This window comes from Penaeus japonicus, unplaced genomic scaffold (assembly GCF_977035675.1).
Source record: "Penaeus japonicus unplaced genomic scaffold, GWHDUDI00000001_assembly GWHDUDI00000010, whole genome shotgun sequence".
Classification (NCBI taxonomy): Eukaryota; Metazoa; Arthropoda; class Malacostraca; order Decapoda; family Penaeidae; genus Penaeus; species Penaeus japonicus.
In genome coordinates this window covers 21,775,019-21,788,931 of record NW_028234412.1, presented here as the reverse complement: position 1 = coordinate 21,788,931, position 13,913 = coordinate 21,775,019, and the positions used below count along the sequence as shown (strand labels likewise).

The following is a 13,913-nucleotide window of genomic DNA, read 5'->3' as shown; positions in this document are numbered from 1 at the left end:
TGAAAAGTGACAAGAGAAGAAAAAAAGGAAACAGAAAAATGAAAATAACTCGACATATTGTAAAAGAGGGATGACATGAGATACAGGATGAAATTAGAATAGGAAGGACAAGGGAGATAAAGTTGAGTGTTGCAAGTGATTCTGCTGTGGTTAACAAAAATCATTAAACTAAAACAGCCATAACACATTCCATTCAAATGCATTTCATTCCCTGTTTTGATAACAAGGTGTACCACTAACCTGGAAACAACAAATAAGCGTGTACAGTGCTGCAGATGCTGCCTGGAGAAGGTCTGAATTTATCTGCTGTGACAATATCAAGTCGAGAACAAGCTGCACCAAATGAAAAGATTAAATAATATTACAATCAATCAAAAGTTGATGAAACACCATTACTCAATGATAAATGCACTGCATCATGACGACGACGACGAAAAAAAAAAAAAAAAAAAAAAAAAAAAAAAAACAAGAAGACATAGGAAAAATAAAATAACCATAATTCCAGCACCAATCTTAACCCATTGCGGATGGGTGTCATGACATACATGACGCACAAGTTTTTTACATACTGGCAAGCGTCATGACACACATGATGCACAAGTTTTTGGCCTACTGTTGAGCATCATGACATATATGATCATCATGCCATATCTGACTTAGGCGGAGAGTGGATCACTGTATTTCTTTAGTGTATTATGAGTAATATCTCTATTACGTAATTGGTGATGACAATGGCAGTAATATTCAGCAAAATGGATTCAATATAAAACCCCAAATATAGATGGCACCAATCCACGATCTCTAGCAAACACCATCTTCAGAGTACGATGAAACACAGCAAGATACTGAGCACTTGCTCTAAAGTATGGGTGATGAAGGATGTGCATATAAAATTAGAAGAGGAAGGTGACTCAAAGCATGCCCAGTGTCTACAATGTACTTATCCAGTAAGGTTGCCTTGTGCTTTGGAACTTGATGTCATAAGCACAGTTTCCTTCCTCTTTCCCACCCCATCATGTTATCTTCATTGTGGATGGTTATTTCTTATGTATTTGTTTATTACAGTACATGGATATGAAGACTGTAATACTTCTATTACACTGTGTATGAAGAAAATAATGAGCTGATATGGACCCTATACTACAATTTCAATCAACTGCAACATTGGTAGAGCCTACCATATGACACTAGAAGTCTCATAATACAGTAGAAAACAAAAAGGTGACGATATGTCGTGTGAAGCCACCACGCACTGAAATAAAACCCACCTCAGGAGCCACAAAGGTGGCACAAGTGCCTGTCCTGGGGACTGGGCAAGCAAATCTATACCCATCTGCAATGGGTTAATCAAGATGCATCTCTGTCTATACATTCAGATGTGAATGTGCTAATAACAACTAAAATTCAGTCAGTGGTAAAAGTCATTCCACTAAAATACTATTTTGGGTTGCAGTAGTTCCTCAAGATTCTTTTTAGTAATTATATTAACTGATAGTATTCAATTTCCATGTGCTCATGTGTTAACATAATACAGTGCTGACTATATCTGCATAAGTGTATTCATACTGCAAATTCAAACATTTTGACTTGTGACTTAATAATTCCTGAAATTCATAATCAAATATCAATTCATCAGAATATAAAACTATATGATGAGAACTAAAATTATAACAAATATTTGTACACACATTAAACTACTCCTTAACAATATGGGCACAATCTAGAATGAAACTTAAAAACATCCATAGATCCCATACCTTCAAGAATGGCCTTAACCCTTGTCGCACCGGCAGCTCTGGTCCACAGTTCTTGTGGATATAAGAACCAAGCACAACTAAGAAGTCGAAAGATAATGTTCCAACATCTGGACCGAAGCTTGTTAGTCCCAATTCTATTGACACGAGGAGATTCTATATGCAAAAAAATGAAAGAAAGAAAAAGAATGAATGGAAAATTTTAAGACATAATAAAAACATGTAAAAGTATGAGCCAAATATATATTATATTTTATATATATATAAACTAATGCAATATTAATTCTAAACTAAACAACTGATTAAATTAAAACTTCAATTTCACTAACATTGAGAAATATTGTCTATTCTTCAATTATCTGATACAGTTATGGATTTTTATATCCCTTACTTATAATAATTTGCCATAAAACTTGAAATCACCTAATTACTTAACAATTACTACAACACATGATTACACTAACTTTCATTAGATCCTCTGGCAGTTGGCACACTTTGCTGGGGTATATCTCGGCGATGAATGTGACCATCTTGAAATACTGCGAGCACAAGGTTGGGAGGCGCAACAACTCAGGTGACATAAGAGGCATGATAATGTTGAGGCCGAATAAGCACACATCTGCGGCAGCCACCACTTCCTGGTCTTCACCGTGGCCCGAGGGAGCCAGGTCTATGAAATCCTTGAATTATGGGAAAGATACAGTGAAAAGCAAGTATACCAGTGAGAGACAGCTGTATGAGGCATTGCAAACCTATGCACAAGACAGAATTGTATTTCTAAATTAGTTTAAAAATAAATATATTTCAACCCTATGACGATGGTGCGTCACACCCGTGTGACACAGCTAAATTCCCGATGCCGGGGCGTCATGCCAGTGTGACGTTTCCAATGCAATATTACAATGGCCCGGTGTAGGGGTTTTCCTTTCTCTTGCCCTCTCTCTAACCCTCTAAAAGGTTACTAAGGGGAAAAACAACACTTAGGCTTTAACCCTAATCAACATGATGGGTCTGTTTAGATATGTTTCTCACTTTCACAGACTTAAAAATATGTAATACTGGAAGCTGCAGTATATTAGTTACTCTTTCTTATCACAAGGATGATGCTTTTTCAAAAGAAGAAGAAGAAAAAAGGGAAGAAAAACATTAAGAGACGCAACTAATATACTCAGTTCCATATATGTTGTTGATATGTATGAAGTGTATTTTCCCCACCAAAATATCCCAGTTCTAGAAAGGCGACAAAGATCTAGATACCTAGCACCAGGGGACTAATATAAACTAATTCCTCCCTATGATACTAGAAAGATGAAAAAATACCTTAGATAACAAAGATGTCAACAGCTCCATAAGAAGCTGCAAGTCCCTCCACTGGTCCTCTTCACCCCTCGCTTCCACTGTCCGTCGTCCGATGTTGTGCTTGGCATATGTTCCAACCAAGTGAACTGATGCTTCATACAACTGCTTGCTTGCACTCTGCATTTAAGAAGCAAAGATCCATCATAACTCAAAATATATAAGAAAGGAGTGTCACTATAAATTCATTATGTAGAATGAGAATGTATACATATTTAAAACAAATAGACCATTTATATCATCATTCTCCACAATCACAAAACTTCCAAAAGGCTGAGAGATACTCACCGGCGTTAGATAACAGAGCATGCGTCGTCCACATTCCACAAATAGTTCCAGGACCGTTTCTACAACAGTTGGGTAGTTGTGGTAGAGGTCAAGCAGTCGCACACTTTCGCCCAAAATACCCACCATCCTTGAGAAGAGGCACTGGGCAGTGGGCATTAGACATCCCTGGACAGCACCTGTAATATTCACAGAGGATGTGTACTAAAGGTAATAACACTGAATTAGGTTCTATACCAATTTGTACCAAAAGGCTCCTTATGACGTAAACTGTGTCATCATTAAAACCTATGTTCTTGATAAATCACTCAATCTACTGAAAAAAGAAAACTTTCATTTCCACTGAGGGGAAGAAAGGGGAAGGATGATAAAGAAGGTAATGAGAAAGATAAGTAAAAAGAAGAGAGAGATAGAGGAGTGAGGAGAAATTAACAATAATAATAAATGGACAGCATGCTCTACTAAAATCAGTGACATAAAAAAAATATGGAAATAACAAAAAAATTAAGTTGAAAAAATAAAAGAAACAAACAAGCAAAAAACTATATAGACATTACCGATAAAGTTATCAATGTGATATAGAACCTGTTTCTTCATCTCTTCTTGCTGGTACTGTTTCGTGAAGGATTCAGAAGTGACCAACTGTTTGAAGGATGCAACTGGAGGGTCAAGTACATGAGTCCAAAACTGAGTTCTGGCATCTGTGTCGCCTAAAGCAGCCGCGCACATTACCAATCCCTGTTGGGGAAATTGAATTAGGAATAGGTAGGGAGATGTCCAAACATTAGAAAAAGAACTTCTTTTCACTATCTTCAAAATACAGAAATAAAACAAACAATAACAGAATTAGAACCTGACAATGATAACAATGCAAGTGCACGTCCTTAAAAAACAACAAAAAACACCACAACCTCAAAAAAAGCTGGCAAGCTATCTATACATACCTGCATCAACCCACGCTGTGCCAGAGAAGAGAGAGCTCCCAGCGTTCCACTCTGCTGAAGCTTCACCAATTCCATGAGACCCTCTGTTTTCACCAAGTGTTGGCCCCTGCAAAAAGATTTTAAAAATATATATAAATATAAATATAAATATATACATATCTTATAAAGAAAAGAAAAGAAAAGAAAAGAAAAGAAAAATATATAAATAAATAAATAAATAAATAAATAAATAAATAAATAAATAAATAAATATATATATATATATATAAATAAATAAATAAATATATATATATATATATATATAAAAGAAGAAGGAAACTGAAATTATAAAGAAAGTGACAGATGTAAGTGATATATAATCAAAGAAACAAATAACATCACACAAACAAAATAATTAACAAACAAACAACAACACACACACACCTATATATAAAAGAGGATAGATATACAGAACAAGAGAAGGAAATAAAGGTATTGAAGAGAGCAAAAGTTAAGCGGGAGAATTAACCCTTTCATGCTGATGACATGCAATCATGTCATGTGAATATTTCGCTCCTATGAGATGACGTTCTATAGCAGCATGATCACTCACTCTAAATACACTTTTAGCAGTTACATATGTATATCCTAATTGCACTTGCATTTATAAACATTGCTCCTGACTTATCAAAAAACACTCAAAAACACACACACACACACACATACACACACAAAAGCCTCTCAGCATCCCGTAAAATCAAGCGGGGTGCAGCGTTAGGAGAAGTGTAGCACGGTATTGTGTTGGGAGAGATCTAGCACTTTGATTTTCTGTAGATGAGATGATACTTGTATTTGATGCTGATTGTGCATTAGAGGGACATGACTGTGATGTCAGAAATGAAGATAAACAAAATTATATTGATAATATAGACAACATAAGTGAAAATAGAGACCAAGCACACAATTTTAGTGAAAATGAAGATAAGTAGAGGAGGAGAGGGAGAGGAAGAGGGTAACTGGTGAACCACAATGGTGTGTAGCCATGCCAATGTATAAAGATTTTAATCATCCTTTTTTTCTAGATCTGCACAGCAGCAACACTCAGGAAGTAGTTGATGAAAACAAAAGGTGTTGATTTACTAACAAAATTATTAGGAAAAAATGGAATAATAAAGGTCAGAAAATGATTAGCAATACATATATGAAAAAGAACGAGATGATAATAAAATAAAAAAAGGAAAGAACAGAAGACTAAGAAGAATAAAAATAAATACCATTTGAGAGAAAATATAGCATCAAATGAATATTGAATAGCAGAAAAAGACTGCATCCAAGTGTCTCACCTTTCCTTACTGTCCACCATGGTGACAAGCAAGTTCACAGTGTCTTCCACAAGGCCTGGCTCAGCACTTCGCAGTCTCATTGTCTGCTCTACAACTGATAGTAAATAGTTGAGAGTCCAGGCTGCTCCCTCTGAATCGCGTCCAAAGGCTGAAGTCAGGGCTATACTCAACTGCAAAAGAGAGAGAGAGAAAGACTGATAAAGTCCAAGATGATGATTTGAATGGTGCACAAAATGGTATAAAATAACTATATTTGAATAGTGTTCATCACCTGATACTCTTGCATTGCATAGCAAATTCTAACTTCATGTTCTTTGGAAATTTTTCCTTCTCCCTTATATTTGTTGTACCTTCAACAAACCCTACCATCCTGTTAAGAAAAAAAGATTTTTTTTAAAGATGATGATTTGAATGGTGCACAAAATGGTACAAAATAACTATATTTGAATAGTGTTCATCAACTGATACTCTTGCATTGCATAGCAAATTCTAACTTCATGTTCTTTGGGAATTTTTCCTTCTCCCTTATATTTGTTGTACCTTCAACAAATCCTACCATCCTGTTAAGAAAAAAAGATTTTTTTTTTTTGTCCAAACACCTTAGATAAAGTACAATCATAATCCCAATATCAACATACCTCTGTGTAGAAGGATTCGTTTGGAAGGAGATAAGAAAGGCAGAACCGTCTCAAGAACCACATGAGTGAGGAGGATACTTCTGGACTCAGGAGATGGCCCAAGTTAGCCTTAAGTGCTTGGGATTCTGTTTCACACAGCCGCATGACTGTGCTCATCATCCTGAAGAAATCAATATTTGTCAGTAAACTACTCTCCATGAGTGAAACTTTTTTTTCTAAATATACAAAACATCATATTCAAAATGGAGATCTAATTTGGAAGAAAAATATAAAATTATTTGAAATCCAAAATAAACATCCACTCTTTGAAAATAATTACTTTGAAAACCATAACCAAAACCGAGGGCACTGACGTACCTTATCAAAGGATCGGCAGCTGCACTGTTTGGTACTTCGGCCGGCATTTGTGCTGGTGTGGCTAATAATCTGAGGGTAGCTTCTAAATTTATGGTTGGGGCTGCACTCATACTGTAGGTCACCATCTCAGATGGGATGAGTGCTGTTTCACCTTCATTATCCATTGTTGTGACATGACCTGTAAATGTAAAAATAAATAAGAATAAACAATAAAATCAGAACCCCTGCTTATTATAAAAGAAGCAAGATTAAGGAGAAAGATAATTTATTTCTACTATCTCATGCAGATTCTTGAGTGAATTAAAAAGTGCTTTTCAGTGGTAATATTTACAATATTTACAATATGTTCACACACAAACACACACACAGACTACTTTTTAATACAGAAAATGATACATCTAGGTGCCTCAACACATACATATCTGATTTTTCATTCTAGTGCCAAGATAAAACAAATATGGGCAATAGATATTTAACTACTTGAACCTTCTATTGCCTTACAAAAACAAGAAACACAAAAAAGTATTAAACAAATAGTATGAACAAGCTCACAATAAACATAAATCTCCTAAAAATTACCTGCTATGAGAAGCAGCCAATGAATGTCCTCATAGAGCTGGTCTAACTGTGTGTTCTCAGCAATAGTTAGGTTGTTGCTGAGTATGTGCGTCAACTGAGACCGCATTCGGCCGATTCGATCCTCCAGAAGCTGCGTCAATAGGGGTACACTATGTTCCGCTGCCTGAAAAAGGAGGAATATGGTAATCATCATATGTCAAATTTCTTTCCCTTCTACACTACAATGGAATGGAAAAATATTTACCAAATGCAAAGCAAAACTTCTTAACCCATTCACGCCGGGGCGGAATTTCGCCTACTCCCGATAACGCCGGGAAGATTTCAAGCGCGCAACCGTTCGTGCCGGGGTGTTTTCCCGCTGCGCGCGGTCGCTCTGACGCTCGCAGAGCGTTTTTCACCCACCCTATCCTTATGGTTTGCGTGATTGCGTCTAAAGTGTAATCATGTGTAGAAAGTAGTGCTATGTTCAGAGGATGTATATCAGTCGAAAAAGATGTTATAGCACTGTTTTTTTAGTGTTATTCTATTGAACTTTTTCCATATTCTTTACTCCTATGTTGTAATACCAATGGGAAGTGGAAGCATTCTTCTAGTGAGGTAACAAACATAGTTTTTTTTTCAATTTTTTTTTTCTTCCTAAACGAAAAGAAAGAGAATATGAACAACCATACATGTGCATACAAGTGAATGCAAGTAACAGCAATGTTTTTTCAAGTGTCATTTTCTTTTAGTGGGGCAACAAAAAGATGTTATATAATTTTTTTTTTTTTTTTTTTTTTTATTCCTCGGCCAATTACAATTGATTTTACGATAGTCTTTCGACTCAGATCATCATATTCAACAAATCAGAAACAGAAATCACCATGCCGTAATCAAGATTACGTATGTACCTGAGACGTCATTCATATTACGTTATATCCCATTTTCTACTATTTAGAAGGATAAACTAAAGTAGCTAAGACAAATCAAGTATGAAAATCGAATTGTACTAAGAATAATCTATCATTCTAATGCGGACGTTTCAGCACGTCGCTACTGGCCTCCCGGCGCGCGGGCCGAAAATGTAGCACGTGCCAGGACGTCACCCGGGTCCGGGGCTTTTATCGACCACGTGTCAGCACGTCAACCGGCGCGAATGGGTTAAAACAATATGGAAATACTACTAATTAGTTATGAAAATTTTGAATAATTTCACACCTGAACAAATATTACCGCAAGGAAGAGGATCATGTCCATTATCAATTTACCAAATAAATCACTATAATAATAAGTGAAATTGTAATTTTTTGCAATAAACTTACCTGTCTTCCACAGAGACCTATGAGGACAAGCTGGTCTTTGAAAGCTATGCGGTCAGTCTGGACCGTCTCAGATATTTCGTCTGCATCAACCTAAACAAAAGAAAATCCTCATCATTTTCAAAGTTGTACCACGACTTATTTCATCTTCAATAATATCAACCTAGACTTGAATAAATGATATACATAAAGTTAATAAAACAACATCAAAAAGCAAAACAACTACCTACCGGTACTCGGGACCCTTCAGGAGGTGCTAAATGGCACTTAAGATATGTGTCGAAGATAAGGGTGGCACTCTGCTTGACCTGAGAGCTGTTACAACTACTGCTTTCCTGAAGGATGCAAGCCCATGACTGCAGCATCTGCTCGAAGGCTTCCATGTACAGTCGATCTTCCTCGTCCAACTGCAAGAGGGAAAAGTAAAAAAAAGAAGGAAATTAGAAAGATGATAAAAAAAATGAAAAGTAAGAAAGTAACAAGTCTATGAAAAAGAAAGAAAGAAAGAAAATCTATCATTCAAAGTGTCTCTACCATAAAAAAAAAGGATTTTTAAAAATCATTAAATTATCTATCATAATTTTCTATTAATTTCACTTGCCATTTCCTCCTGTGCTGCACCCTGGGCAAACTTGCATGTAAGGGCAGTGAGGTTGTCGACTAGCTGCCGCAACATCTCCTCAGGGAGTGCCACCAAGACAGAGGGTGGGAAGAAGAGCAACAGCTTACGGAAGATGTTGCTGATCCCTAGGGCTTCGACTTCACTAATCTGAGTACTGCAGGGCAAGGGAAAATGTTTGTAAAAATTACAGGTGTAACAATTTTAACCTCTTAGCACTGGGTGATGTGATATCACATCATGTGGTGGCAGCACTTGGTGCCAGGGACACAATATCACGTCATGGCTTTTTGTATGGTCGGCACGCTGGGTGATTGTGCGTGCAGAGGGTGGCACAGGGGTTAATACTGTATTGGTTATTACTGTAATATGTTTGTGAGATTAAAGATCTCACCAATGTTTTATCGAAAATTTATCTCTAAATGCATAATGTCAGTAAAAGAATATCAGTCAACTTATTCATAACTTTTATAAGCTCTAAGAAAAATAGAAGATGACATTGGTAAATAAAAGAAGAAAAACATACCTTGACAGGAGGGAGAAGAGGCACTCCAAGTACTGTGTGAGGTATTTTATTCGAACTTGTCTATTGATAAGCACTGCCCCGTTTAGGGAGGCTAACTGCACCAAGCAATTTAGAGCATGATGACCTAGTTCCCAGTCACCACGCACACGCCAGTAAAGCTATAAAGTACAATAATATTATAAATTACATTTTGTTTTACTTTCAATGAACAACTAAAATAACTTCAAGAATAAAATACTAGAAAAGTTATGAAAGAGAGATAAAAATAACAAATAATAAAGGTAAATAAACAAGAGCACAACAACAGGACTTACTTTAAAGAAAAGTTGTACAATTGCAGGATCCAGGAAGGTCTCCCGCCACTGTTGGCCTGGCCGCAGGGATGGATTCTGGTCCTGCTCAAACACACTCATAAGTCGCTTTGGTAGTGAGTAAATGTTAAGGAAAACAAAGTTTTTACCATTCCTGTTGCAGGGAATATTCTTTTCTTTCTTTAACCCACTGCGTACGGGTGTCATGGATTTTGGAATACTATGCTTTTTTATTATGCTATGAAAAAGGAATGAGTGATGATGGCTACTGCAGTCATAATTACTATAATTACCATAATACCGTGCTAGCTTAACGTCCAAAACCTAGATGGCACCACTTTTTCCTAGCACCAGCAGGAGAGAGAGCCTTGAATGGCACCCATCCACGGTCTCTAGCAAGCACTGTCTCTATAGAGCGATGGCACACACTAAGTTGATGAACCCTTGCTCAAAACTACCGCCGATGAAGGATGTGCAGGCAGAACGAGAAGAGGAAGGTGACTCAATCCATACCCAGTGTCTAAAATGTGCTCCTGTGCCAATATGGATGCCTTTCATTGTGGCACTCACAGTCACAAGCACAGGTTTCATTCCTCTTCTCTACCTCTTCTTATTATCTTTATTGTAGGGGGTTATATGTTTCGTATTCGTTCATGACAGCACAAAAATACGAAAAAAATATAGTTGCCTTTTGTCCTCCCATAAAACAGCAATACTTCTATCACACTGAGTATAAAGAAAATAATGAGCTAATATAGATAATATACTACAATTTTAGTCTACTGCAGCACTGGTAGAGCCTGTCATATGGCATATATAAGTCTCTAAACTCAATAAAACACACAAAAAAACAAAACACAAAAAACGCTCTAGTTTTTCAATGAATGACTGAAAGAGAGTGGGAATGTTCAAATTATAATGCTTCAAGCAGTCTCTCTTTAACCCACACAGGACGGGTGGTACAGCATGTGTACCGCGCATTCAAAAGCCCAGTTGCCGGGCGGCACAGTATTGTGCCGGCCATTCAATTGATTTAGGCCTAATAATTCGAACGCCCCGGCATTTGGACATTCAAGGCTAGAATTCCCCCGTCGGGAATGGGTTAAAATAAAACTTATCCCGGAGGCTGGGCAAGCATATTTATCCCCGTCTGCAATGGGTTAATTTCTCTTCCCTGGGGCATGTCTGTGAACATATGGTCAGCAGAAGGCAGGCTTTGTTAACCTGATCATGCTAGATGATGTGATATCCCTCAATACAGAAGACATCCAATCATATGGTCTCTCCCCATATATAAATTTTCTACAGAGTTACATTTATAAATACAAACATCTTTCTTGACTCATCAAAGACGAGAGAAAGAAAGATCCCACTTAGTCACTGTTTGCACTTCTTTCCTAGCCGGCGGGAGCAGGATTACGCAAACATAAGTCCTGGTGTGAATGGATAACACAAAAATATGCCCTGTCCCATGTGGGTTAATCTAGTCTACTCTCCACAAAATCTCCCAATTCCCAAGCCCTTCCTCAGGCTATGCTAGTCTTTCCATGCTGCCAACTGCACAATAACTTCACACACACTACCACCTTTAGTCTGCATGTTTTTAGTTTTACCACCTTGATGATTACAGTTTCACAAATGTGTATAAACTGATTTCTAAAGATATCATTGCTATCAAAATCATCTTAAAAATAAGATATCATGCAAGTCGCATTTCCATAACTTCATTAACCTGTTAATGTGGGGTGTTAAGATATCAAATCATATGGTGAAGGTATCTGCCGCTAAGCCTGGTATTTAGACCATTTGACCATTTGGAGCCTCGTCAACAATGGGTTAAATGTACAAAACTGCTTGTTACTTTCTTACAGAATCCCATTATACACTTTGCACTAATAGTAAAAGGATATGATGTAGGGAGATGAAAGACCAAGTCAAAGTAGTCTCAGCTATCACCAGCAACTTGAGGAGTAGAGATGACAATTCTCCACTCATTTTCCCTTCCACTTTGACCACCTCTCCCAGGAGGTTGACAATGAAGTGGAATATACGACGCAGATCGGAGCCCTGTTGGTGGGGGAGTTTGGGTTTACAGTTTGGAATATATTCTAAAAAAAGATATGCTCAAAGCTTAAAAAATACAAAAAACATCAAATTATAAAGTACCATAATAGTTGTAATGACTAAATTTAACAATAATAATGATCATTACTATATATAGCATTGCAAGATAAAAAGCAAAGTTGAATCATCTTTACCTCAAACTGCTTTTTGGCTTTAAAATGCGTTTCCCAGGTGAGCCCTACATCGGTGGACTTTACCGTCACAGCATATTCTTGCATGAGAGCACTGATAATGCTGCAACCAATCATACGCTGAAAATGGAATTAGAGAATAATCATAGCAAAAATATTGAGCACAATATATGATGACAATTAATTATAAGGATATGGTGAAATGACAATTAGTAATCAAAATAGAGATACAAAGTGGAAAATAATAATGCAGAAAAAAAAACATCAAAATTATGTATATTGCACATTAACATATAGTTATGAAAACTGAGATTCTAATTCCAGAGTACCCTGCAGTATGCCTTTGAACAGCAGCAGCTGATGAAATTGAAAAACCCATTAGTTATTTAAAAAGTTGACTATTGTTATTCCCTTACCATGGTGTTATCTCCAGATGACACCAGCTGCTCCACTTCCGTCAGCAGCCGGCCGCGGTCTTCACCTTGGTCTTCTACGCTTCCACGTTTCACCATTATGCCTACAACCTGCAGTTTACGGGGAGTGTTAACCAAATCTATATCAACAAAATTTACCAGCACTTGTTTTAACTGTTTTCTTCACTGTGGACTGATATGCATGATCTATAAAAATGCAGCTTAATAAGAGGAATCAGCTGTAGTGATTATTGACACATGAAAATAATTAAACAACACATCAAAAATCAAAACACAACCTTAACTAACTGGTAATACAACAAACTTGCCTGCACTAATGTCTCTCTGACATAATGGGGGAGGTTGACCCTGTTGACTACATAATGCACAATATACTGTCTTAGCTGCAAGATGTCCTCCTTGCTTAGATCCCGCCATTCTCGTATAACTCCTACCCGTAAAAGTGTTGCAGCTTCAAACAACAAGTAGTCAGCCTGGGAGGTTTCTGGAGAATGAGAAAAAAATTTAAGTACTTTGGAATGATCAAGATGGTGCTTTCTTGTGATAAAGTATTTACTGCTAGTTGGAAAATATTACGGGAATGGTAAAATATGCCTAACCAATAAAAAATAAAAGAATCAAAGGAATGGCAGGGGTTAAGAAAATCTAGTGTGTTTGTAATTTACTTTCAAGAATATCACTATTATAATCATTACCATAATCAATATCAACACAATTAATACTACTATTATTAATTTAAGTATATATATTTGTCTACATATTTGCATTTCCTCCTTAACCCACACAGGACGGGTGGTACAGCATGTGTACCGCGCATTCAAAAGCCCAGTTGCCGGGCGGCACAGTATTGTGCCAGCCATTCAATTGATTTAGGCCTAATAATTCGAACGCCCCGGTATTTGGACATTCAAGGCTAGAATTCCCCCGTCGGGAATGGGTTAAATCAGAACATACTGTCCCAAACTGTATTATAATAAATCTGGGTATTAATCATAACATTTTCAATATATGCTACAATCACTGGCAGATCCATGAGAAGGGGGGGGGGGTAATTTCAACTGCACATTCCATATAAATTTCATCATAATCCAATGAGAAGGATGATGTTAAAAAGGTGATCTAAAAGAGAATAATAAAAATATAAGTGATATACTGTCACTTAACTTCATTATTTTATTATTATGAATATTAGATATCATCTGAAAATCATATGAACATGATCCAACCTGAAATAT

At 36.8% G+C, this 13,913-nt stretch overlaps 1 protein-coding gene across 1 annotated transcript in view; it reads right to left on the bottom strand.

The window, feature by feature from the left end:
* The window catches only part of LOC122267605 (exportin-4), a 30,976-nt gene that overhangs the window by 6,070 nt on the left and 10,993 nt on the right, over nt 1-13,913 (bottom strand). Inside the window, exons 3-22 of the mRNA XM_086540994.1 lie at nt 12,987-13,162; nt 12,661-12,768; nt 12,248-12,364; nt 11,901-12,056; nt 9,993-10,106; nt 9,679-9,836; nt 9,135-9,309; nt 8,764-8,940; nt 8,537-8,626; nt 7,236-7,398; nt 6,657-6,834; nt 6,300-6,459; nt 5,662-5,831; nt 4,340-4,445; nt 3,953-4,133; nt 3,399-3,574; nt 3,075-3,230; nt 2,219-2,434; nt 1,758-1,910; nt 241-333 (exon numbers count right to left, since the gene is read on the bottom strand). Of these exons, the coding sequence (XP_086397120.1) occupies nt 241-333; nt 1,758-1,910; nt 2,219-2,434; nt 3,075-3,230; nt 3,399-3,574; nt 3,953-4,133; nt 4,340-4,445; nt 5,662-5,831; nt 6,300-6,459; nt 6,657-6,834; nt 7,236-7,398; nt 8,537-8,626; nt 8,764-8,940; nt 9,135-9,309; nt 9,679-9,836; nt 9,993-10,106; nt 11,901-12,056; nt 12,248-12,364; nt 12,661-12,768; nt 12,987-13,162 (3,023 nt within the window). The remainder of the gene's footprint in view (nt 1-240; nt 334-1,757; nt 1,911-2,218; nt 2,435-3,074; nt 3,231-3,398; nt 3,575-3,952; nt 4,134-4,339; nt 4,446-5,661; nt 5,832-6,299; nt 6,460-6,656; nt 6,835-7,235; nt 7,399-8,536; nt 8,627-8,763; nt 8,941-9,134; nt 9,310-9,678; nt 9,837-9,992; nt 10,107-11,900; nt 12,057-12,247; nt 12,365-12,660; nt 12,769-12,986; nt 13,163-13,913) is intronic.